At 36.6% G+C, this 27,579-nt stretch overlaps 1 protein-coding gene across 6 annotated transcripts in view; it reads right to left on the bottom strand.

Annotated features, from left to right (window-relative positions):
* FAM135A (family with sequence similarity 135 member A) overlaps positions 1-26,485 on the bottom strand; it is a 129,303-nt gene extending 102,818 nt beyond the window's left edge. For 4 of the 6 annotated variants that reach the window (XM_032409534.1, XM_032409531.1, XM_032409533.1 and 1 more), the window contains exons 1-4: positions 26,173-26,485; positions 24,491-24,579; positions 9,414-11,077; positions 2,188-2,267 (exon numbers count right to left, since the gene is read on the bottom strand). In XM_032409534.1, coding sequence (XP_032265425.1) covers positions 2,188-2,267; positions 9,414-9,559 — 226 coding nt within the window. In that variant the 5' untranslated portion in view covers positions 9,560-11,077; positions 24,491-24,579; positions 26,173-26,485. Of the gene's footprint in view, positions 1-2,187; positions 2,268-9,413; positions 11,078-16,168; positions 17,585-24,490; positions 24,580-26,172 lie in introns of those variants that run through there. The other 2 variants (XM_032409529.1, XM_032409528.1) reach the window with 2 other exon arrangements.
* Between the last annotated feature and the right edge of the window lie 1,094 nt (positions 26,486-27,579).

Genomic DNA, 27,579 nt, shown 5'->3' on the forward strand with positions numbered 1-27,579 from the left:
GTGGCTCAGTTAGTTAAGCATCCAGCTCTTGGTTTAGGCTTAGACCATGATCTCAGGGTTGTGAAGACTGAGCCCCGTGTCCTGCTCTAAGCTCAGCGGGGAGTCTGCTTGAGATTCTCTCTCTCCTTCTCCCTGTATCCCTCCCCAGGCTCGCTCCATGCATGGGTGCACTCTCTCTCAAATAAATAAATAAATAAATAAATCTTAAAAAAACACCACACACACACTCAAAGAGATATTTGCTTATACCTGTTAGAACTGTTATTTTCAAAATGTCAAAATATAACAAGTACTGGTGAAGGCATGGAGAAAAGGGAACCCTTGTGACTGTTGGTGGGAGTGAAAACTGGTGCAGCCACTATAGAAAACTGTATGGAGGCTCCTCAAGAAATTAAAGTTACAACTACCATAATGATCCAGCTCATGGGTATATGTTTGAAAGAAATGAAGTGAGTATCTCGAAAAGAAATCTGCACTACCATGTTCACTGCAGCATTATTCACAATATTCAAGATATGGAAATAACCTAAGTATCTGTCAGCAGATGAGTTTATTAAGAAAATGTGGTCTCTCTCTCTCTCTCTCTCTCTCTCTCACACACACACACACACACACATACACACACACAGAGGAAGGCAGGGAGGGAGGGAGGGAGAGAGAGAGATATCTTATTCAGCCATAAAGATGGAAATCTTGCCATTTGCAATGATATGGATGAACCTGGAGGGCATTACACTAAGTGAGATAAGTCAGACAGACAAAGACAAATAGTGCGCGGAATCACTTACATGTGGAAACAAAACAAAACAAAACAAAAAGTTGATTTCATAGAAACAGCAGAATTGTGCTTGCCAGGGGCTACGGGGTGAGAGAAATGGGGAGATATAGGTCAAATGGTATAAACTTTCAGTTATGAGTAAGCTCTAATGCACAGCATGGTGACTACATAAATAATAAAGTCTTGTATACTTAAATTTGCAAAGAGTAGATCTTAAGTGTTTTCACGACACACACCCAAAAGAGTGAACTATGTGAGGTGATGGATATGCTAATTATCTTGATTGTGGTAATTATTTCATAACGTATATATAACAAATAATTTGTATACTTTAAATATATACAATTCTATTTGTTAATTATTTCTCAATAAAGCTGAAAAAATAAAAAGGGAGCCCAGAAAAAAAGGTCTATTTTTTTCAACTGGCAACTTTAGAAGATATACTAGGCAAGACATTTAGTCTAGTAGATTAAGGAAGTTCAAAAAGGGAGGACCAAATCTGTCTTGCAATATTAATTATTTTAACCTCTATGTTTCATAGAAAGTAGACTTACAAAAGTCCAACTGACAATAAACTACACTTTAATATGTATGCCAGGCCAAAAAAAAAAATACTGATTTTTAAAAAGATAATCCTAAACACTTCAAATTCCCAGAATATTTTCTTCAGTTTTAAAATAGACTGAATTATGCTCAGCATAGCTTTAGTGTTAGGTATATTTTATTATTTATGATGTTTTCAAAACTCATAATTCATATTTGACATATATGATAACTCTCTAGAATGTTTCATTAACCATTTCATTTCCTAACTTTATAGAATGAAACAGTACACTGTATCAGGAAAACTGAAAAAATGCTGATTATATCAGGACCACCAGTTTTGGTTCAAACATTTTAATGCTGGTGTCTCTCCATAGAATATAAGTAAATAACCGAGCTACTATTACATATCTATCTTATACTGTATACTTTACTTTCTCCATTTTGTTTTTTAGAGTAGTTAACCCAGACCAAAAATGTGGTTAAAAAAAATTCTCAAAGGCATACTATAAAACTATCATAAAACACCTCTGTAATCATATATCAAATTATATGTCCACATTCACTGTGTATTTTTAAAAATTACATCTTACATGATATAACTGACACCACCCCTACTTATGTTTGTTTTTGTGGAAATTTTACATACATTCTTTCATATGCTCATCATAAGAAATCTAAGAGAAAGACAAGGAACCTATAATCAAGCCTGTTTTACTGAGGCCTCAAATATATTTCTTATTATAATGATACTCGTTGGTATCTTATATTTGTAATTAAAAAAATAAAAATAATTAAAAGTTATCATTGCCATTATAATGTTGCTTCAGACTTTTCTTAAAAGTTAAAAACATTCCTTGGCTTACCTGCTGCATGTAACAAACTAGCTTCTACTCTGTGGGGAACTCGTGGTGGAATTTTCATAGATGCACGTATCTGGTAAAAACTAAAGGAAGATAGACCAAAAAAATCATTTCAAAATATATTTTAAAATATGCAATGCCCCGATTTCTATATATCCGTATGTATTAAGTAATAAATTTGGTCTGCTTATCTCTGTGTCCCATAATATTTATTTATTTATTATTTATTTTTTAAAGATTTATTTCTTTATTTTAAAGATTTTATTTACTTGAGAGAAAGAGGGAGCACGCGAGACGACGCTCGCACCAGAGAGCGCAAGTAGGGGAGAGGAGTAGAGGGAGATGGACAAGCAGACTCCATGGTGAGCAAGGAGCCAAGGCAGGGCTCAATCCCAAGACCCTAAGATCATGACCTGAACTGAAATCCAGAGTCAGCTGCTTAACCAACTGAGCCACACAGGCGTCCCTCCCATAATATTTAATACTGGTGAAAAACAATACATCAGGTCCACATCAAATATCAGCAGCACGCTATAAGATCCAAAGGGAAATCAGCATGTATAAAGATGAATTAGAGAAACAAAAGAAATGTATTTGGTATTTCTTACTTCAAATGAGAGAATGGCCTAGCAACCAGAGGAGTTAGTAAGGCATCTAAGACTTTCATGGTCTAATTTGGTTATTCATTTTTTCTTTTAAAACATAATAAAGATAAATTTTTCTTAAGCATAATTTTGAGAAAATACAGATTATAATGGTTTTTGAAAATTGGCTTAATACTATAAATTACAAAATAAAGACATGTATTTGGTTTAAAGAATTCAGCATTTTTTCAAGGTCAGGGCTACTTGTTTATATACTTTTATTTATTTATTGTACAGGATTTTATAACATTTATATATATATATAAAAATCAACCAGTCATTAGTAATAACAGTTTACATAGAATAAAAAATTTGAGGTAAACATTATAATATGTTTGTGTTTTAACAACATTATACTGCAAGTATGTATACATAATGGAGGATACACACATCTATGCACACACACACACACACGAGACACACACAGGATTACTAAAAGCTAAATCAAGATTACAAATCAGGATGAGTTTAGATGTACACAAGGGAATTAAATATTTTGTTTATTTTTATTTAATAATTTCCTAGGTAGTAGTTTAAAAATATTAAATTTGTAAATATACAAAGATTAAAATACATAAATATATTACTACTATTACTTATAGCAAGGTATAGCATTGGAGAGAACATATGGTCAGGTCACAAAGCCAGAATTAAAGAGGAGTGAATGAAAGGCTAGCCAATTAAATCTACAACCCTGAAAGTCACAATTTGGCCTTAAAGAAACATGGCAAAACACCATAAACAGAGAGAGATAATTAGTTGAGATTAAGATAAGGTCAGATTGAAAACATGAGATGACTAAAACCAAAAATCAAAGTGGAATCACAGGAGCCTTGGAACCAGAGGAGAACAAAGCTTTCTAGGAACTATTCAACTTCCCATGCTGAGAATTTTTTTTTTTTTTTAAAGATTTTATTTATTTATTTGACAGAGAGAGACACAGTGAGAGAGGGAACACAAGCAAGGGGAGTGAGAGAGGGAGAAGCAGGCTTCCCGCGGAGCAGAGAGCCCGATATGGGACTCGATCCCAGGACCCTGAGACCATGACCTGAGCCAAAGGCAGTTGCTTAACAACTGAGCCACCCAGGCGCCCCCCATGCTGAGAATTTTAACTAAAGATTAAGTAAAATTAAAGAAAACACAGGCAGTAAGCTCCTTGACATAGATCTTGGTGATGATTTTTTTGACTCTGACACCAAAAGCAAAGGCAACAAAAAGCAAAAATAAGCAACTGGAACTACATAAAACTAAAAACTTTCTGCATGGCAAAGGAAACCGTCAACAAAATGAAAAGGAACCTACTAAATGAGAGAAAATATTTGAAAATCATATATCTGATAAGGGGTTAATATCCAAAATAATTACAAAGAACTCATACAACTCAATAGTAAAAAACAAAACAAAACAACAAACAAAAAAAACCCCACCAAACAAACAATCTGATTAAAAAAAAATGGGCAAAAGAGGGGCATCTGGATGGCTCAGTCAGTTAAGCCTCTGCCTTTAGCTCAGGTCATGATCCTGGGGTCCTGGGATCGAGCCCCGTGTGGGGCTCCCTGCTCAGCGGGGAGTCTGCTTCTCCCCCTCCCTCTGCCTCTGCCCCTGCCTCCCGCTCGTATGCTCTCCCTCTCAAATAAATAAAATCTTTAAAAAAAAAATGGGCAAAAGATCTAAATAGACATTTTTCCAAAGAAGCCAATTAGGTATATGAAAAGATGCTCAACATCACTAATCATGAGGGAAATGCAAATTAAAACTACAATGAAATGTCACCTCACACCTTTTAAAATGACTATTATCAAAATATCAAAAGGTAAGTGCTGAAGATGTGGAGAAAAGGGAACCCTTGTGCACAGAGAATATTCCCACATAGTGGGAGTATGAGTTGGTATAGACACTATGGAAAATTATATGGAGGTTTCTGCAAAAATTAAAAATATAACTACTATATGATCCAGCAATTCCACTACAGGGTATCTGCCTGAAGAACATGAAAAAAATAATTCAAAAAGATATATGCACCCCTATGTTCATTTTAGCATTATTTACAATAGCTAAGATATGGAAACCATCTAAGTGCCCACTGATCAATGAATGAATAAAGAAGATGTGATATATATACAATGGAATACTACTCAGCCATAAAAAAGAATGAGAGCCATTTGTGACAACATGGATGGACCTTGAGAGTACTATGCTAATTGAATTAAGTCAGAGAAAGACAAATACTGCATGATTTCACTTACATGTTGAATCTAAAAAACAAAACAAACAAAACAAAACTAGACTCACAGATATAGAGAACAGACTGATGGTTGCCAGAGGGGAGGAAGGTTGGGGGGGAGCAAAATGGGTGAAGGGTATCAAGAAGTACAGACTTCCAGTTAAAAAATAAGTCATGGGGATGTACATATAAGATGGGGAATAAAGTCAATAATATGGTATTAACTTTGTATGGTGACACATGGTAAATAGACTTATTGTGGTGATCATTTTGCAATGTAGACAAATGTCAAATCACTATGTTGTACACCTGAAACTAATATAATATTGTATGTCAATTATACCTCAATTAAAAAGCAAAAATATGCTTAAATAAACAAGTCAAGCAATGTATCTAAAAACAATGATCCTCTAACTGTTAGATTTTTGAAAGATCAGAAACATAATAATAGTCTTCAAAAGTCCTCAATGGATAGGGAAACCAGATTGTAGATTAAGAGAAAACTAATGAAAGCAGCAATTACACATGCTATGTTTATGATGGTTGGCAATAAAATGGAATTATAATTCACTTAATCTTTATCTCCAGTTCCAAGCCTCCAATTAATTATGAACTGTCTCCATTCGGATATCTTACCTCAAACTCAGCATATCAAAATGAACAAATCTTCAACTTCCTTATTTATTTCAATACTACTAATATTGTGCAAGTCAATAAGATTTAAAACTTCAACATTAGTTTTAAATTTCTTATTAAAAATACCCAATATGCAAAAAGTAGAGCAATGAACCCATATGCCCATACCCATTTTCAACAATTAAAAAGATTTTTTTTTTTTTAAGATTTTATTTATTCATTTGACAGAGAGAGAGACAGAGAGAGAGGGAACACAAGCAGGGGGAGTGGGAGAGGGAGAAGCAGGCTTCCCGCTGAGCAGGGAGCCCAATGAGGGACTTGATCCCGGGACTCCAGGATCATGACCTGAGCTGAAGACAGACACTTAACAACTGAGCCACCCAGGTGCCCCAATTAAAAAGTTTTTTTTTTTTAAGATTTTATTTATTCATTTGACAGAGAGAGAGCATAAGTACGCAGAGTGGCAGACAGAGGGAGAAGGAGGCTCTCCGCTGAGCAGGGAGCCGGACACGGGGCTCGATCAAAGGACCCCAGGATCATGACCTGAGCCGAAGGCAGCCGCTTAACTGACTGAGCCACCCAGGTGCCCCAAAAAGATTTTCATCATATCTGATTCATCTGTACTTTTTCTTTGCTGAGCCATTTCAAAGTAATCTTAGATATCACATATATTCACACATCTACATACATATTTTTAATGCTTTTTCAATCTCATCCTCCATATAGAATCAGTCATTAAATCCTACTATTCTTTCTCCAACTCGGCTCACAGAAATTAGTAACAAAAAAATAAAAAAATGTTATTTTAGTAGTAGTATGAATGTAGTAGTAGAATGTAGTAGTAGTAGTAGAATGATTTTTAAGTCTCTGATTTTTTTCACCCATCCTGGTGTCCACACATCTTGCAATGTGACTTCCAATAAAAAGTGAGTTTATTTCCCTACCCTTAAATCTGGGCTGCCTAACTTGTTTTGGGCAATACAATGTGGCAGAGATGACAATGTGGTAGTTCCAAGCCTAGGTCGTAAAAGGTCTTGGATAGTTTCTTTTTCTTTGGACCCTGCCTCCTCTGTGAGAATAAGCTGTAGGATGAGAGATCATAAAACAGAGCTGAGTCCACTGAGATAAGGCCATTCTGTAATGGCTAGAACCCAGCCAACCCGCCAGTTGAGTATGAATTCGTAAGTGAGCCCAGCAAAATCAGCCAAGCCAGCCCAGAACAGAACCATTCAGCTGATCCAGACTTGTGAGCAAAAATAATTGTTTATTGTTGTGATGCCACAGAAACTTTGTGTTTGTTATTAGCTGCATTATTGCGGCAATACATAACTAATACAAAAATTGGTAACTTAGAAGTAGTGTGCACCATAACAAAAATTTAAAATATGTGGCATTGACTTTGGGACCAAAGTAACAGTTACAGAGGCAAGAAAAATGAGTAAATTATAGAGATTTAAAAAATCATAACCTATGTTATATAGTGATGAAATTTTTGGTAAATACACTGTCAGCAATAACTTAGAAGAAGTTAGACAAGAAACTTTGGGACTTGAGCAAGCTAATTTCCAGGGAGAATGCTGAAAATGTCAACTGGTTACTCCTTGCTAGGTATAATAAGGTTCTGCCAGAAAGAGATGAGCTAAAGAAAGAACTGGTCATTTTACAAACAGAATCTAGAGGGACTATAGATGGATCAGGACTTGCTAGATTGGAAAACAAAACTGGTTTTCATCTTCAGTCTCCCTAAAGATTTTAAAAATAAAATGCTGCCACGGACAAAGATTATATCAAGGGAGTGGCTATATATCCCTTTCTTAAGATCTCTAAAGAAATTAAAGCAGTGTCTAAGTAGACATTCTCAGTTTGACAAAAGGGCTTTTAGGAAGTTGAGGGGCATGATCCCACAGAATTCTGATCCCCAAATAGTAGTGATTACATATAGAGAATAGTCATGTCTCAAGACAATTGTGGGTGTAGGTTTCAGAGCTTGGCATGAACTGTATCAGACATACAGAAACCTCATAAAATTTTTAAGTAAGTTTTACTGGCCTAAGAACTGCCAGCCTAGACTCCTGGGCTGGACTTATAACTTGCTTAGCCAACGGAATGGAGTGGAAGTAACAAGAGTGCCAATTCAAGAGGCCCTGCATCCTCTGCTCTCTTTCTCTGACTTCTGTCTCTGCCATGAAGATAAGCCCAGCCTGTCCTGCTGAGGAGTGAGAGACCACAAGGAGTAAAGCAGAGCACAGCCATTTTTATTTTTTCAACAAGATGGTAAAGCCAAGACAAGCTAAAAATAAAACAAAACAACAACCACCACAAAAAATTCAATAGAAAATCTCTCTCACCCTTCTTCTGATAGTCAGAGCTCCATTAATACCACTCTTAGTGCAGACCTTCAGGTTTGTACCTGAGTTACTGCAAGCACCTCTCAACTGTCCCCTATGCTTCTATTTCTTCTACGGTTACAACCATCAATCTATCATAATCTTCATCATGTTAGTAAATGCTTCTTGTAATAATAGTGATAATTTCTTTCTTACTTGGAAACCACTGATGGCTGCCCAAATCCCCACTGTCAATTCTCCAGACATTAGGAGCCCTTCACAAATATAACCTCTCCTTTCTTTACTATCTTTTCTTCTGCAATTCTCCCGGAGAATATCCAATCTCCTAAATATTCTTTAAAATTCATGTTCAGGGGCGCCTGGGTGGCTCAGTCGTTAAGCGTCTGCCTTCGGCTCAGGTCGTGATCCCAGGGTCCTGGGATTGAGGCCCCACACTGGGCTCCCTGTTCAGCGCCAAGCCTGCTTCTCCCTCTCCCTCTGCCTGCCACTTCCCCTGCTTGTGCTCCTGCTCTCACTATCTCTCTCTCTGTCAAATAAATAAATAAAATATTTTTTTAATCTTTTTTTTTAAGATTTTATATAAAATCTTTTTTTTTAATTTTTTTTTTTTTTAAGATTTTATTTATTTATTTGACAGAGAGAGAGAGATAGCGAGAGCAGGAGCACAAGCAGGGAGAGTGGGAGTGGGAGAAGCAGGCCTCCTGCGGAGCAGGGAGCCCGATGCAGGGCTCGATCCAGGACCCTGGGATCATGACCTGAGCCGAAGGCAGAGGCTCAACCGACTGAGCCACCCAGGCACCCCAAATAAATAAAATCTTTAAAAAAAAAATACATGTCCATACCTATTTCCAAGGTTTGATTCACGCTGCTTTCTCCTACCAAAAGGGTTTTTCACTTTATCTTTGCCGATACAGGTCTTAAAGCATACTTTGATCCTATTTCTCCATAATGCCTTTCCTAATATACCCAGAAAGATGTCTTTCTGTTCTGATACCTAGAGCACTTTCCATACACACTTCTTGAAGATTCATCATTTTGCATTCCCACTTAGCTATTTTGTGCAATATTTTATTTTCCCCATTCACTATAAGCTTTTATAAGCAAAAATGAGATCTTACACATTTTCACAGAAGTCCTCTCAATGCTCACTACAAATTCATAGATGTACGTTACATATATCCAGCAGTATCATTAAATCCACATGAATAATTCTCAAACATCTACTTAAAACTAAAATTTCTCTAAGAAAATAATTACTTGAATATACCTCATTGTTTCCTTATATATGCTGGAACATAAGTATGCAATTAAATTTAAATGAAAATCTGTACATCTTTTCTTATGCAAAATCTATAATCTTCACATTAAAATACATACCCTCTCTGAAACAAATCCACATTGTAGAACTTGTTTAGCTCCACAGAGAATTCTACCATTGCTTGAACTTCAGTCATTTTCAATTTATACTCAGAAGACAAATCTGGTAACAGCACCTTGGTATAAGTAGGGGAAAAAAAAATCATGAGAAGCAAAATGACAAAAATGCCAACTTACAAAAACACTAATATTTAAACATATTTCCAAGTATGATAGATAGGCAGAAAATAAAAATGAAGTAAATTAATTCAGTGTGCCTAACTTAGCCTATTCCAACTAAATAGCACCAGAATCAACTAAATATACTTACTAATAATACACTTACTAGAAAGCAATAATCTATAATTTAAGATATTTTCTAGTGGAATGCATTTTCTAAGATTTGTTTCCCTTTGTGACATCTATGTGATAATAAATAATACAGGCAATTGCTAAAAGAAAACCTTGACTTTATCATAGATAAAATAGTAAAGAAAAAAATTAAGTAACCTAATTATTCTCTTCTAGTTCTACACCGCACATCCAGGCAACTCCAGTCACAATGAGAATTAGCATTTTTTAATCCCCATTTAAATTCATGAAGGTTTTTTTTTCTGTCAGGTGAAGTTCTTAAATTATGATTTTTAAATTTCAAAAAAAAACCTTTTCCCCTCATTACAAAAGCCTAAAGTATTCATTTAAAGGATTAAAAAAAAAATACAGACAAGCAAAAATAAAAACATTCATGATTCTGTCCATTGAAATGTATGCTTTGGTATATATTTGTCACCTGTGTGTGCTTTTGTAAAATTTCTATAAAAATGGGATCAAACCACATGTACATTTTATACTGTTTATTTCATCTATTTTTTTTTGATGAGCACCTATGTCAATTAATGTAGTTTTACAACATTATTTTCAATTGTTTACTATTTCACTGTGAATATTATAATTTAAGCCATCTCCTGTTGTTGGGTATTTCAGTAGTTTCCATCTTTTCACTACTTCAAAAAAGTACTGTAACAATCATCTTTATCAATAATACGTGCTTTAAAATGCAATTCAGAGTAAGAAAGTGTTGAAAGACAGTTCTCCAGAGTCTCTTGTTTCTGCATATTTTGCAAGCAGACCCTGACTGCCTCTGTTCCAGACTATTTTGCAAGGATATATGATCAGCGAACAGTCTTAGAAGTCAGAGATAGTGTCTCATACTGGAACAAAGGGCAAATTTGTTTATTGTCCCTCTAATAGAGACAGTCTCCCCCTGAGGCATAAATCAGGCAGACTTATTATCCATTTTAAAGATCGGGTCCCCTCAGCTTAAGGGTCCTCTCCTATACTACAACCTACTGATACGCAGGTGCTGCCTGGTACTGCAGCTACTGCTACTACTATGAGTGCAAAGCAGCCTTTTCTTAAATCGAGGAGTCTCATGTCTTCTGCCCACATCCATGGCACTGTGGCAGGCTAACTTGTTCGCTTGCAAGGGGGATAAAATCTCAGACCCTTCATAGTTTTTGAAATAGTTCTTCATAGAAATGCAACAAATATTCTGATCCATTGACTTAAATACAAAAGAAGTAACAGATTCTTACCTCTGCTGGTTAAAGCTTCATTTTAACATTATGAAATAACCAAACCTGTACTTCCAGTTACTGATCCTTATTGAAAATATATTGTTCCCCCTATGAGAAAGAAAAAAAGGACATCTCAAACAAGATAGACATAAAGAAGTCCATTTTAAGGAAACCTAAGCTTCATTAGTTACTTAACAATCTCAATTTATCTAAAAGATCTGTATCTTGCATAAGGCTAAATAGTAAGTAAGTTTTAGAGATTTTTCATTCAGTTTCACTGATATCAATATTAACTACTGTATCTTTGTTAAGGATTCACTAATGTGTACTTCAAAGGACAATAATAAGTAAGAGTATTTTCTTAGTTCAGTGGTTCAGAAACAATTTTCATGAATACTCAAAATATAAGCTTATTAATTTTTAAGATGTAAAACTTACCATTTTAAAATAACTCCTTGGGTAGAGTAAGTGATTTCTGAAGTTACATATATATGAAATGTGCATGAATGCATTATGTACACACACACACACACACTTGAACTATTTTAAGTATACTGACAAAAAACAATGCCTGGATATGCTATGGATAGTTTTGTTTGCACTCCAAATATTTATTGCCTGAATAAAAAAAATCTCTTCCCCTTGGTAAAATTACCTTAGATACTAAATATGTTAGAATAAAGACCACATTCACTCTTCTTCATAGATTCTTTTTCTCTCCATCATAAATATGTAGACTTTACCACCAGCAATAACTGCTATTTCATTTTTTACTGATTTATAACTGACAGACATTAATATATTAGTTTCAGGTGTAGAACATAGTGATTCACTATTTTTATACATTACAAAATGATCACTTTAGTAGTTCTGGTTACCATTTGTTACTATACAAAGTTATTACAATGTATTGACTATTCCCTATGCTGAACATTACATTCCTGTGACATTTATTTTATCACTGGGAGTTTATACCTCTTAATTCCCTTCTTCTATTTTGCCCATTCCTCCACCCCAACCCCCTCTGACTACCACCAGTTTTCTCTCTGTATCTATGAGTCTGTTTCTGTTTTGTTCATTTGTTTTGTTTTTTGGATACCACATGTACATGAAATAATGTGGTATTTGTTTTTCTCTGTCTGACTTATTTCACTTAGCAAAATACCCTCTAGGTCCACGCATGTTCCTGCAAATGGCAAGATTTCATTCTTTTTTATGGTTGACTAATATTCCATTGTATTTATACAGCACATCTTATTTATTCATTCATCTATTGATAGCTACATAGATTCCTTCCATGTCTTGGCTATTATAAATAATGCTGCAATGAACATAGGGATGCACTTATCTTTTGTAATTAGTGTCTTCATTTTCTTGGGATAAATATCCAGAAGTGGGATTACTGGATCATATGGTATTTCTATCTTTAATGTATTGAGGAGTATCCACACTGTTCTCCATAGTGGTTGCACCAATTTACATTCCAACCAACAGGGCACAAGGGTTTCCTTTTCTCCACTTCCTCTTCAATACCTGTTATTTCTTGTCTTTTTGTTACTAGTCATTCTGACTATTGTGAGGTGGCATCTCATTGTGGTTTTGATTTGTACCACCCTGATGACTAGTGATGCTGAGCATCTTTTTATGTGACTGTTGGCCATCTGTATATCTTCTTTGGAAAAATGTCTATTAAGCTCCTCTGTCCATTTTTTAAATAGGGCTGTTTGGTTTTTTATTTTTGTTTTTTGTTTTGTTTTGTTTTGCTATCCAGTCGTATGAGTTCAACCCCTTATCAGATATGTCATTTGCAAGTATCTTCTCCCATTCAGTAGGCTGTCTTTTTGTTTGGTTGATGGTTTCCTTCACTGTGCAAAAGCTTTTTAGTTTGATGTAGTCCCATTTGTTTATTTTTGCTATTGTTGCCACTGCCTGAGGAGACATATCCAAAAAATATTGCTAAGCCCAATGTCAAAAAGCTTACTGCCTATGTTTTCTTCTAGTTTTTTGGATGTAGGTCTTACATTTAAGTCTTTAATCCATTTGGGTTTACTTTTGTATGTGGTATAAGAAAATGTTTCATTATTTTGCATGTATCTGTCCAGTTTTCTCAGCACCATTTACTGAATAGACTGTCTTTTCCCCATTGTATGTTTCTTCCTCCTTTGTCACAGATTAACTGACCCTATAAGACGAATTTATTTCTGGGCTCTCTATCCTGTTACATTGATCTATGTGTCTGTTTTTGTGCGAGGACTATACTGTTTTGATTACTATCACTTTGTAGTATAGTTTGAAATCAGGAAGCATACCTTCAGCTTTGTTATTCTTTCTCATGATTGCTTTGATATTTGAGGTCTTTTGTTGTTCCACACAACTTTTAGGGTTATTTGTTCTAGTTCTGTGAAAAATCTCATTAGTATTTTGACAGGGATTGCACTGAATCTGTAGGTTGCTTTGGGTACTATGGACATTTTAACAATATTAATTCTTCTAATCCATGAGCATGATACATCTTTCCATTTGTTTGTGTCACCTTCAATTTCTTTTTCAATGTCTTCAAATTTTCAGAGTACAGGTCTTTCACCTCCTTGGTTAAATTTATTCCTAGGTATTTTGTTCTTTTTTAAAATGTTTATTTATTTTCAAGACTTTATTTATTTGAGAGAGTGAGCATGAGTAGTGGGGGAGGGGCAGAGAGAGAGGGAGAAGCAGACTCCCTGCTGAGTAGGGAGCCTGACATGGGGCTTGATCCCAGGACCCTGAGATCATGACTTGAGCCAAAGGCAGACACTTAACCGACTGAGCCACCCAGGTGTCCCTCTTTTTTTTTTTTTTTTTAAAGATTTACTTATTGAGAGAGAGAGCACGCAAGTGGGAGGAGCAGAGGGAAGAGGAGACAGAATCTCAAGCACACTCCGTGCTGAGCACAGAGCCTGATTCGGGGCTCAATCCCATGACCCTGAGATCATGACCTGAGTCGAAACCAAGAGTTGGACACTTAACTGGCTGCACCACCCAGGTGCCTGGTATTTTATTCTTTTTTTGATGTAGCTGTAAATGGGACCATTTTCTTCATTTATCTTTCTGATAGTTCATTGATAGTGTATAAAAATACAACAGATTTCTGTGTATTAATTTTGTATCTTGCAACTTTACAGAATTCATTTATTAGTTTTAATAGTTTTTTACTGGAGTCTTAGAGTTTTCTCCATAGAGTATCATGTCATCTACAAATAGTGACAGTTTTATGTCTTCCTTTCCAATTGGGATGTCTTTCACTTCTTTTTCTTGCCTAATTGCTGTGTCTAATACTTCCAGTACTATGTTGAATAAAAGTAGTGATCTTTTTAGAGGAAAAGCTTTAAACTTCTCACCATTGAGTACGATGTTAGCTGTGGGTTTGTCATATATGGCCTTTATTATGTGGAGATACATTTCTTTTATAACTAATTTACTGAAGTTTTTATCATGAAAGTATGTTGAGAGAGAGGTTCATATTTTGGGCATCCCTCCCAATTGTGGAGTTACCACATCTGGGGTAGGGTCCAGGGTAAGGCTGTGCCTTTGCCTCTCCTACCCATCTCTACGTTTCTCTTTTGTCTTTTGTTATAGAGGCACTGTTCATCTAATTCTCAGTTCCTTTTCAGAGGTTATTATTCCATATAAAGATATAAGTTTGTTGTGTCTGTGGGAGGAGGTGAATCCAGAGTCTTCTTATGCCATCATCTTGAATTCCCCTTCCAATAACTACTATTTTAAACCTTAATAATCACATCTAAAGATTGTACAGTAATGATTTTTAAGGCAAACAAAACAATGTTACCTTTATATAAGACATTCCCCATTTCATGGATATAACCTCTTTATGATAGTTTCTCCTACACATATGTTCTTAGTGCTCAGGGTTTAGATCACGTTCCAGTATAGACTCTTAGTCAAGTTTGGTTAGTTCTCTATCTCTTAATCTACTCAGATATAAAATAGGTATTCATCCATTCAAACATTTATTGAACACTTACAATACATGGGGAAATGCAACAGGCACAAAGTATAGCTAAGCTTGTCTGCTTTGGGTTCCATCTGTTTCCCTTTTTCGCAGATGAAATATCTTCTTGATAGTGATCTAGTTTTGACCACATTAAATGAGGACAAGACCCCAAAGAATGGTAAAACAAAAAGATGGAAAGATTCTGGATTCCTGAATGGTTTCACAGAGCACAGATGTCCTACCTATCTAGACTGCTTGGACTTTTATAACTCTTTGTTACAGTAATTATCCCTAACCTGTACTCTAACTAATATATCCCCTACTGCAGCCTATTTTCAAAAGAGCAGCCAGATGACCTATTATATTATATAATATATACATTAATTAATAATATTGCTATACAGTTATACTAATAGCATATTTTAATATGTTATATAATATTATTTGAAATAATTCAAATTGTATTCCTTTCCTCTGTTCTGAACCCTCAGTGGCTTCCCATGATATTCAGTAAAATTGCCTTACAAAGGCCTATATGATGACCTTATATAATCTAGATCTTCCATAACTTCTCTGAGTTCATCTCCTACCAGTCTGCCCACTTGTTTCGTTGCTATTTCTCAAACATACCCAATATATTCCTGTCCCAGGGTCTTTACATTTGTTCCCTGGAACATCCTTCACTCCCAAATACCCAAATTAATCACTTTTCACCTACTTCTAGTCTTGACTCAGATGTTAACTTCTCAAATAGCCCTTTCCTGGCCACACTATCTAAAATAACAACTCTCAAAAAAAAATTAAATAAGTAAAATAAAATAGTAACTTTCCTTTCCTGGCACACCCTCCTTCCTCCCTTATATTTTCCCTCAGCACTTACCTCCATCTAACAAACTAAAGATTTTATTTTTTTTAGTTTTTATTACATTTTCCCACTAACATGTAAGCTTTATAAAGGTAGGAATTCTGACTACTCTGTTCATAGCTGTATCCCCACTGCCTAACACACAGTACACACTCAATTTAATATTTAACAAAGATTTAATAAATTAACATTGGATCTTCCATAAATATTAACTATTATTATTTTTCTATTTAAACCCAACCAACCTAAAGAAAGGAATTTTTACACTGATATATGGAAAACAGAGACATGCATGAATAAACTTTTATAATAAAATAAACTTTTATTTATAATAAAATTCCTTTACCAGCATATGTTCTAGGTCTGTTAGCAACTTCCTTCACTCTTCTTCTCGTATTCTGCTGTCTTTTTTTGTTCTATTGTTACTGTCTAATTTTCCTCAAATCCATCTCTTTTTATTGATTATTCCCTAAGTAGAAATATAGAATACATGTACAGATATATACAGTGTGATGCTGATAAATCTGGTTTTCATTCCCCCTCAAAAAACAGAAAACAATTATTTTTATGTTTATGTACTGGTAGAAAAATTTCAAAGAAGCAGTAAAGGAAAAGGGGAGTAGGCAAAAAGAGAAAGGCAAGAAAAACCAGAGGACTCTCAGGGTCAAAGGCGATCTGTCTGATTCTCTTTTCATAAACTGCCCTTTTCCCATCACGGGGAGCAACTGACATTCAGGTACAGCCAATTCTTGCTGGCCCAGCACTGTCAGAGGCTTTTAAATTTTCAACAAGAAATTGAAAACTTTTTTCCTAAAGGTGAAATCTCCTAAACTTTAGATGTTGCCAACTAGCTCAAAAATAAACAAAAACAAAACAAACAAAACCTGTATAGTTCAAATCAAATTCATCTACAGGGCAAATGCATTCAGTTTGCAATCACTCACTTCTTACGCCTCAGATCCTCAGGCAAAGGATCTTTCATGGAACAGAAAAATCCTTGTCTGCCCTCTCTTAAGAATGAAAGAAGGTGAAGAAAGGGCTTCTTTCCTTTTACCCAGAGGGTGCCTGGGAGACACTCCATTGTAAGGAACTCCCCAGAAGCCATGAATTTCATGGCCTTCCTGCATAGTCTGCTTGCTGGCTTAGAATCTGTCACTTTAATCTGAGCATTTGAAGTTATGGCAATAAGCTGATTTACCTGAGACTAAATTGTTCTTTCTGTTCTTCTGGACCTGGCAAAGTAACCTAAATGGAATAATTTGAGTAGAGCTCCCTCTTGGGCTATTTCCTAGGTCCCTAAGAGAGAATTTAGCTAAGTAAACTACAAACTCCAATCCAAAGAAGCCAAAGGGGAACCTCAAACAGAAACTGATTCTGATACTAAATGGGAAATTTATACTGAAAGGCTCTTATACTGACAGGGGGAACAATCTGACAATTACCTTGTAATACCTCAGGAAAAATTAGCTTACTTCCAAAGAAACAAAGTTACCTATTACTCTGAAAGACTTGGCCCTCTAGAGCTCCTCTAACACAGTGGCCACTGGGCACATGTGGCTATTGAACAATTAAAATATGACTTGTGTGACTGAGGAACAGAATTTTTAAATTTAAATCCAAACACTAATGCAGTATGAAATATTTTTTCATTGAACATAACTTTATTGTTTGACAGGACTATACTTTAACTGTTAAAAATGTAGTATGCTAATTGAGATATGCTCTAAGCATAAAGTACACATTAGATTTCAAAGACAGTACAGAAAAAGAACATAAATATCTCATTAATATGTTTTTTATATTGATCACATCTTGAAATAATATTTTAGATATGCTGGGTTAAATGAAATACATTATAAAAATTAATTTTACCATTTATTTTTACTTTTTAAAATGTAGCTACTGGAAAGTTTTAAATCACACACACATATACCTATTGAATATGTATGTTAGTCTAGGAATACCAAGCCATCTCTTTAACTGCTGGGATGTATAGTAACTGCTCCAGAAATAGCGTAAGTGCATAAAATCCATGCACAGTTTCTAAGACTATAGAGATGTTCACTCATCAGATCAGTTGAGAAACCTCCAATATCCACAAAGGGGGAGTCCAGGTATGGATATCTGGAAAAATGTGGGAGATGCTCCTACATCACCTACACTAATCTTAAAACAACAGCTAACCACTAACCACTTTGAACTCAGTCTGAATTCATGAATGTTACCAGAAATCTAAAAGGATGTGGAAACATCTGAAACTAAGAAACACAGCTTAGAGGTTCCTTAAGATGAACTGGAGACCACAGGGGATGATCAGATCCTCTCACAGAAATAAAAAAACTAACAGCCTTGACTCAAACTGTGGACCCAAAATATATGCCCTGAGGATGTTCTTTCTCCTAAGGAAGACAGTAAAGGAGATGAATGAATTGGAACTCTAAGACACTCCCTTTGCCAACCTAAGGAATAAAGGGATCACTTCTACCAATTATGAAGCCAACAGCTCCAGCTTCTAAATTCTATTCCCAAGTTAGCAGCCATGACACAAATGGGTTCAGAGCTTATAATACTGACTGAATAATGTCTGAATATGTCTGAATAATGATGCCTAATCTTATGCAGAAGATACTAAAGATAATACATAAGGCAAAAATCACCTATGGGCCAACTTAGCCTTAAAAATCCCTTAGAAAGGCTCCATGTTGGCAATCAATATACCATTAATCAATGAGTAAAACACATTCACTTTGTCTTCCAACTTCAGGAAAAAATTTAGTCTCTTCAGCGGAACACTAGATAACACAGTAAACTTGCATTTAGGGACTATACTGTACAAAAAATATACACATCTTTATATGTTCATATTCAATGTTGAGAAACTCAAATTATGGCAGACATATAGGAACTGATACCAAATGAAGGAACATCATATTCAAGCCCAACTAGATGAGGGGTTCACACTATGACAGACATGTGGGGATGGGAGACTGACATTTAAGGACCAATGGAAGAAAAAGCATCTTATATGTATAGTTAAAGTCAAGTATGCTAAATAGGAATATGATGGGGACAAAGAAGGAGGTTACCTCAATACTAGCTAGTCAGTTTTGTATCCATTTTCTTGAGCCTTCTCCTAATGAATAAGTAGGAAACTCAAAATAGGGGCACCCCCAGAAGCCTTCAAAATGCCATTCTTACAACCTTGTGAATAGAATATTCTTATAACAGTCAAGTCTTCTATAGCAAACTGAGAACTGTAGAAGATGGGTCTCTGGGGGGGGGGGGGTTGTTCAGTTGCCCCACCTTTTCCAAGTCCCACTCACTTAGGGCATAGTTGAACTCCAATCCACACAGGCTCAGGCCCTTAAAGTCTTCGAGCTAATCCTGACCAAGTCTGACCATACAGCAGTAAACTGAGAACAATCAACCAGTGATATCTGGATTAGCCTTGCATCTCTAACCCTGACATCTGAGATGGTTAAGTCTGCATTGGGTGGTTCAGTCTAAATATCTGAGCTATGTTTCTTTTTCTCTTTAAAGATTTTATTTATTTATTTGAGAGAGAGACAGATAGTGACAGAGAGCATAAGCCAAGGAGGAGAGGGAGAAGCAGGCTCCGGGCTGAGCAGGGAGCCCGACGAGAGGCTCAGTCCCAGGACCCTGGGATCATGACCTGAGCCGAAGGCAGAAACTTAACCAACGGAGCCACCCAGGCGCCCCTATGTTTTTATTTTTTGTTTACATTCATTTGCCTTCTTATTTGGCTGAGGCCCTGACACCCTGCCCAGCTTTGTAAGCTCCCTCTTGCAGGGGCTAAACATGCTAAATCACTGCATTATAACGTGCTCTAAAATGGCCAAGCCACCTGTCACTTGCCGGACTCTGAAGATCACACCATTCAGACAGCTTTTAACTTTCTTTTTGTCTTCGCAATTATTCACATGCACAGCACACTTTCATCAGTGACATCTCTCATTTTAAAAAGTGATTCACAGTGAAGATGAGCTTATCAGAATAATTACAGTAGAAAGGACATGTAAATTAAGGAAGAACACTGGTCTAGAAACTTTTGCTGCCACTGCTTACTCATCAAAATGAATTCTTGATGGCCAGCCATATGCTATACTGCCCAAATTATAGAACTATTTAAGAAGGGAATAGAGTACTAAATTCTTCTTTTAGAGAGAGGAGAAAAGGAGACCTTCAAAAGGGAAGATAATGAGAACAACTTGATAGACAAACTATATTTTAAAAGCAAAAAAAAAAAAAAAAAAGCTGTATGTTTCTCTGTTGATATCAAAATATAGATCAAATAGCAATATAAAACTGAAACCAAATGTAAACACTCAGAACTTTTTGGAGTACCTACTATTATACTAGTAGTTTTAACTACGTTATTTTATTTAATTCTCACAAAAATCTGAAGGAGCCATCATTACTCCACTTTACAGGTGAGGAAACTAAAGAGCAAAAAGTTTACATAACTTACGCAAGATCACAGTTAGGAAATAATGGAAAAAGGACAAAACCCTCAAATGTGCCAAACTACATGGCCTAAATTTAAACTTGCATAATTATAAAGTCTACACCTGAATTGTTATAGGAAATAGACTGAAAGATCTTCAAGTCATGAGATAAATATGCCCCTACAACTGAAATCAGAATACAGAATTAATGAAAAAAAATTACACTTGATAAATTAACCACATTTAATTTTCCATGTAATTAGTATTATTCTCTAATTATGAAATCTTCAAATTTCTCACATTGCACCCCCACAAACACTAAATCTGAAGTTTTAAAGGCATTGTTCTCTTCTAATTTCTTTAAAATTTGGTTTTGAACAGTTGTCTAATAAAAGAGAAATATATTATTACTAATCTTAGAACTGGCATTTAGATTAAGAAGTAAGCATTCTCAAAACAAAACATTGTTCACTTTGGATAACTGCGTTAATATGATAGAAAATCCATAGAAAAAAATTTTTTTAAACATAAAAAGAATGTTGGTAACTTCTGAGAGTATTCCCATGGTTGAATTATTACATGAGAACAAAGTAACGCCACAGAGAAAGAACGTTTATTGCTCATTATGGAACCCTTAATGAATGCTACCTCTCACATTATATTAACAATGGGAAAATAATATTTAATTTATTAAAAACAGCTCATATAAACTTTTCAGAGACACATCCATGCCATAAATCAAACCTGCCAGTAATATAACACAGAATGCCTCTGAATATATCATGTTATTATATACTTTAAAAAACCAAGAATAGGGGCTCCTGAGTGGCACAGTTAACTGACCAACCCTTGGTTTCAGCTCAGGTCATGGCCTAAGGGTTGTGAGACTGAGCCCCACATCGGGCTTTGTGCTGAGTGAGGAGTCTGCTCAAGACTCTCTCCCTCTACCCACCCTGCTGCGCGCTCTCTTTATTTATTTTTTTTTTTTTTAAAGATTTTATTTATTTATTTGAGACAGAGAGAATGAGAGAGAGAGAGCACATGAGAGGGGGGAGGGTCAGAGGGAGAAGCAGGCTCCCTGCTGAGCAGGGAGCCCGATGCGGGACTCGATCCAGGGACTCCAGGATCATGACCTGAGCCGAAGGCAGTCGCTTAACCAACTGAGCCACCCAGGCGCCCCGCGCTCTCTTTAAAATAAATAAATAAATATTTAAAAACAAAACAAGAATAGCCCAAATGACCAAAAATTAGTTACGTCTTTTAATATGGAAAAAAATTTCAGAAAGAACCACAGTCATTATCTACTACCTAGTTCAGGGATCTGCCAAGCATCCCTTAAAATATTTCATCTTATTGGTTATCTCAACAGACAAAGCTCAGAACCAGAACAAAAAGAACTTCAATCCTCCCTCTGAAAAATATTCTAACAAACAATGCTTTCTTAAAAGTCTATGCTTTCTTGCTTTCTTCAGTCTACTAGTAATTTTGATGTCAGAGAGATCTGGATTCTAATCCAGACTCACGAAATCTTATTTTTCTCAAATGGAAATAATATTTGTAATTCCTAGGTCAAAAGGTAAGGCTTATAAAGATAATATACACAAATATACACAAAGCACTAAGCATGGCACTTGGTGCATGGTGCTCAATAAATAGCTGGTATTATGATTTTATTTTACCTCATTTTTTTCAATGTATTAAGTTTTTATTTTAATTCCAGTATACTTAACGCAAGTTGTCATATTAGTTTTAGGTGTACAATATAGTGATTCAACAATTCCTCACATCTCAATATTTTATCTCCATTTTTAAATATGATTTCATATAGAGAAATGTCTATTCAAATAATGTAACTCAACTAAATAGGTTTTTATTATCAGTTTCAATTGTGTGGTTTAAAAATATTGTCATTTATAGGCCATCAGACCTTAAAGGGAAAAGAGCTGGCTTCCAATTAAGATCATCTTAGATCTTAGGTGTTGAGAAAAACTAGGAAAAAAGGGAGACTGTAAATATTTCAACTTTCTATTCAAAAATTTTTTCTACTTATTTCACTCCTTAAAGACATTTCTTTGGTTTCCCCTGCCTGTAGGTCTATTTCAGAACTCTTCTATAAAAATGAGGCCCTTGGCAAGCATTTTATTATATAATTATTATACTTTGATATAAAAGTTATTAATTTTACAAAACAAGAGTGCATACATTCTAACCTTATCTTACCTGAGGAAAAGAACTAATTTTCAGTAAGCATGAGGAAGAACGAGGGTGGTTTTAAAATCTGGGGTCCTTAATTCCAAAAGGCAAAAGTGATAGCAAAGGGAATATAGGCTTCCAAGGTCTGAAACTGAGACTGTCAGTAAGGCCTGAGCTTGCTGTTTAGACAATTACAGTTAGCAGTATTTCCAACTGAAGACCATGACTTACTGGCAACTTGAGACATCAAAGAGCAGATGTCAGAGATACCACTGATCTAAAAACAATCATGAATGAAGCAGCTGCATCCTAGAAGACAACTTCAAGGGGATTTCAATGAAGGAATACTTCTAGGTCTGATTATATTAAGAAATGTAGCAAAAGGACATTTCATAAAACTTAACAAAAATGTTCCATAATACTATCAATTACAGACGTCCATATTGACAATATAATTTAGAAATACTTGCTATATTATGGACGGTCTAAAGAGACCTAATCCCATGAAAGGAATACACTATAATTTTCTAAGAATGTTGTTTTGGTTGAGAGATAGTTCATAAAGATTGTTTCATCAAAATAAGGAGAGATCTGGTATAATCTGGTCTAATATTCCTGACACCTCTATATTCCTGTTAAGAAAAAAGAGGCTAATTTTTATTAAATTTAGCACATTATAACTAAGTATGTACTTGTTAAAATGGTGAAACCCACTGTGGAGCTGTCTCACTCTATTCCTTCTGAAAAATCTAGAGCTGTCTAACAACTTGTGCTTTATAACTTTTCTAAAAAATCATTGGGTTCATTAAGGGTTTTTTTGTTTGTTTGTTTGGTTTTTTGGTATCACCATTCTGCTTCTTATTTTTATTCATTTCTAAACTTCCTTCCTGACAAATAACTTGAGGAAAAGAAAAACAAAAAACGCATTACTCATTTCAAACCTACATGCTCCCATCTCCATCCATTCACTTAAATACACACATGTATGCATCACAAAACTCACTTTTAAGCAGTTTTCCCTCAAAACATAGAATCAAAGCAAAGGAAATCCTTGCCCTCCTAATCCCTAAACAATGCCCACTGTCAAGGGTCTATACTTACATTAAACAAAGCTAAAATATAAGACAACAGAAAATTATGAAGGTAACCAAAGATGTATGAATAACTCTTACATCTCTTTTCAGTGTCAAATCCTGGCAAAGGGCATTTTAATTCTATATACTGGATGCTACAGCATCTGCTTCATTGTATATGAACATTAATATAACCTAGAACAGAGTTCACCAGCATTTTACTAGATTTTTCACAGAAGTCTAAAATTAAATTAGAAATCTAAATTCCAGTTTGATCTGGAATTTAACCAATGATATACACTTACACAGTCTAAAACAGATAGAAATAAAGTATTTATATAGCAATTTTTGTCTCTGGTGGCCCTATGCATGTTTAAATAAGGCTTATTTTGCTATTGAAAGATTACTGGGTGGCCATCTTTTTCACCCACTTATTACAGGTAGAGACAATTAGCTATAGAGGTTAAGTGGCTTCTACAATTTAATGTCATGAGTCATCATAAGAGTTAGATCTTCTGACATCAAATTCTGTGCCTGCTGTCCACCACAAATTCTTAATTTCTCGGAGCACAGAATCAACACACTAAAAAAAAAAAAAAATACTAACAAGAATTTGTTTTTATTTTTTTTAATGAATTATTACCTAAAAATAAAGACTTGCCTTTGAAAGGTGGGAAAGCTTCCTTCAGAAGCAGCAGTTATCTCTATTTGCATTGGAAAAATCATTTTTAAAAAATCTTAAAAGTTGAGGAGTTCATCACCTCCTACCATACACAATTGCTGGTTCTTCCAAAAGAGGTGTGGCTTAAAGACACTGGATCTTAAACTGTACTTCCCTCCACTTTTATCTCTAATATCAATTTGAATAAGAAACTACACTTTTTTGCCTTGGTATTTCCCTTCTGTACAACAGAAACAGAAAAAATTAATTCCTACCTGACATAGACAACGTAATGAAGAATTTACTGTTTGTGGACTGCTTTGAGATTCCAGAACGAAATACATAATCCAGTTGATCTTCAACCCTAGAATAAAGGCAAACTTCACTGAAAGTATCTGCTTCAGCAGACGCCTTCAAAATAAAATACTGTACAGAGGTTTTATGTAAATGAAAAGGGGGGGCCCAACACTGGTTATAAAGTTCTTTTCCCCAATCCAAAAATTTAATACTTCTGTTCTCACAAATTTTTCATTCAGTAGGCACAGTAAATCTATTCTTAAATTAGTAGAAATTATATGCATTTATTAAAGAGAACAGAGACCCTCAGGAAAATGATGCAATCATTTGCAATAGTAAATAAAACATCAAATAATGAATTTCATAAAATAAAATTTATTAAATTTCATTTAAGATTAGCTCTTGGACAACAGTATTTATTGAAGGGCAATAAAATTTCCAAATTTAACCTTATGTTTGTAGATCAGCCTTTAACAAATCTTAACCCTTTATATTTTCATCAAGTGTATACTCAAATTGCTTCTTCTGACACTTAAGGTAAACATAATCCTTAAAAATTAAAGGTTCATTCAGTAAATGTAAGAGGTTTATTGCTACTGTCACTCTTTTGATAATATTCCCAGTCAGGGAAGAAAAAAGATGAAGAGATTTGATTAAATTGGAAGATGAACTAAGAATATTGAGTGGATACCTAGCTTACACAGAAAGCAGGAGACTGAACTCTTCAAAGATTTAATGCAAAGTTAAACAGATTAAAGAGTCTCGATCTATGCAAAAGCAAAAAAACACAAAAAACAAAAACCCTCAAAAACAAACAAACAAACAAAACAGTTTTAGAGGGAAAAAAAAAAGTACCCAAGATTAGATACTGGAAATAGGATCATAATGGAAAAGGACGGGGGGGCGGGGAGGGCAGGAGCCATTAAACGGAAAGCCGTGAAACAGGGTACCAAAAGACAGCTAAAGATTAAGGCAGTGAGGGCCTGCGAAGGTAAAGTGGAGCATAGAATGAACTCCAGCGCAAACCGATGTTAAAGCAAACACATCAGAAACTCACAAAAGAGAACGAAGACGAAGTGTTGAAACGAGGAAAGATGAGAGCCAAGAAAGAAATTAATAGAGGCAAACTTCGTCGGTGAGGGTAAGGAGAGTCGGGAAGAGGAGCCAAACTAGGGATGCACAGTGAGATGGAAGAAATTAAGGGGAGCAAAAGGATACACTGCCTCAACAGGGAGACCAGCGGAGCGAAAGGGCACGTGGGAGGAGGGGATGAAAGAGCATAACCACGAAAGTGGGGTAAAGGGAGGACAGAGCGGCGAGGACGGAGCTGACCGCGAAGGGCAGGCGACGTCTGGGTACAGGAGGAGTGAGGTTCAGGAAGAGCCGGCCGAGGGACACGCCGCAGGGGCAGGGGCAGGGAGCACCCGGCGAGCTGGACGCCGTGGCTCCTCGCCACCTGGAGGGCACTCTGCCCAGCCGTCCCCACCGACCTTCAGCGGGCCCGGGGCCGGGTTCCGACCGGGAGCAGCTGGGTGAAGGGCCGGAGCGGGCGAGCGGGGACAAGGAGAAGGAGGCCGCTTCCTGCCGGGCCCGTGGGAAACAGGGAGGGGTCTTGGGTATAGGGAGCCGAGGGAGACGGATAGGACAGTTAGGGGCTTACCTTTCGCCCGGCTCGGCCTCCTCCACCGCCTGTCGGACGGAGGAGCTCGTTGTCCCGCTGGAAAAAGACGGCCCTGCCCGGGTCAGCACCATCCCGCCCCGGGCCCCCTCACATCGCCATCGCAGCAACCGCAACCACCGCAGCGGAGGAGCCGGTTCGTCACCGCCGCTCGGCTACTGGCCCGAAACGGCCAGCGAGCATGCGCAGTCACCCCAGTCCCGAGGGAACCCCGGCCAGCCAGAGCTACCTGCGATCAACAGGTCTCAGGCCCCGCGGCCCCGCCCCCGGCCTTCTCTCCCCTCCCCACTCCTCCCTGTTCCCTCCCCTCTCTAAGGTTAGGCCCCGCCCCTTCCAGGCGCTGCGCCCCGCCCCTCCCCCTCGTTCCAAGCCGCTCAACCGCCGCTCTAGCTCCAGCGCCAACTGAGATTTCAAGAGATTTGTCCACTCTTTTCGCCTCGCTCTCCCAAGTTCTCGCGAGAACGGGAGTTTTGCGTCAATAAAAAGCGCGAATACCCGTAGAAGGGTCGGGCTAGGAGTTTAAAGAAACAAGTTAAGAGGCTCTCTGTATTTTATGCTGAAGAGGAGGGTACCGGAGGAGGGCAAAAGGAGGGAGTGCTAAGACTTCAGCTCTGTTTCTCACATTGTTCTTTATTCTTCTGCCTTCTTGACCTCTTGGCTGCGGTCCCGGATAAAGGATCCCAGTCCCTGCGCTACTCACCTTTCGCAGTAGGAAAGGAAGCTGCGGGAGTTCCGCGCTGGCTCGAGACTGCTGCTTTTAGGGACTCCTTGCATTTTTGGAGAGACGTGGATGCTGCTATGGTTACTGCTAGCTTACTGATGCCCACAAAGGCGGGAGGGAGGCGATGAAGCGATCTTTAGCTTTGAAATTCCATTAAAAGAAGCCGATGAATTGGATAGCCCGTGAAGGATAATCCTTCAGTGATTTACTTCTTCATCCCAGCTTCTGAATCTAATCCAGCAGAACCTTTTGTAGTGCATGAAGTTCAGTGTTACTAAGGCAAAGTTAATGGAAAAAAGGGAATTGTGGCTGTAGTGTGTGTTAAAAGTGAAGTAGGAGAATGGATAGTGGCGATGGTTGTACAACTATTAGTGTACTTAATGGCCCTGAACTGTACTTAAAAAAATGTTTAAAATGGTACATTTTATAAGTATACTTTACCAGGATAAGAATGAATTCAAAAGAAAAGGGTTTGTATACTTATTTGGGAATATAGCTCTTCCGTGACTTACGACAGTTATGACCTTATAAACCCATCATAAATTGAAAATACTGTAGTCGAAAATGCAGGAAATACATCTAACCTACAGAGCATAGCCTAGCCTAGGCTCCCTTAAATGTGCTCAGAATACTTACATTAGCCTGCAGTTGGGCAAAATCATCTAACA

Source organism: Phoca vitulina, unplaced genomic scaffold (genome assembly GCF_004348235.1).
Source record: "Phoca vitulina isolate PV1807 unplaced genomic scaffold, GSC_HSeal_1.0 scaffold11, whole genome shotgun sequence".
Classification (NCBI taxonomy): Eukaryota; Metazoa; Chordata; class Mammalia; order Carnivora; family Phocidae; genus Phoca; species Phoca vitulina.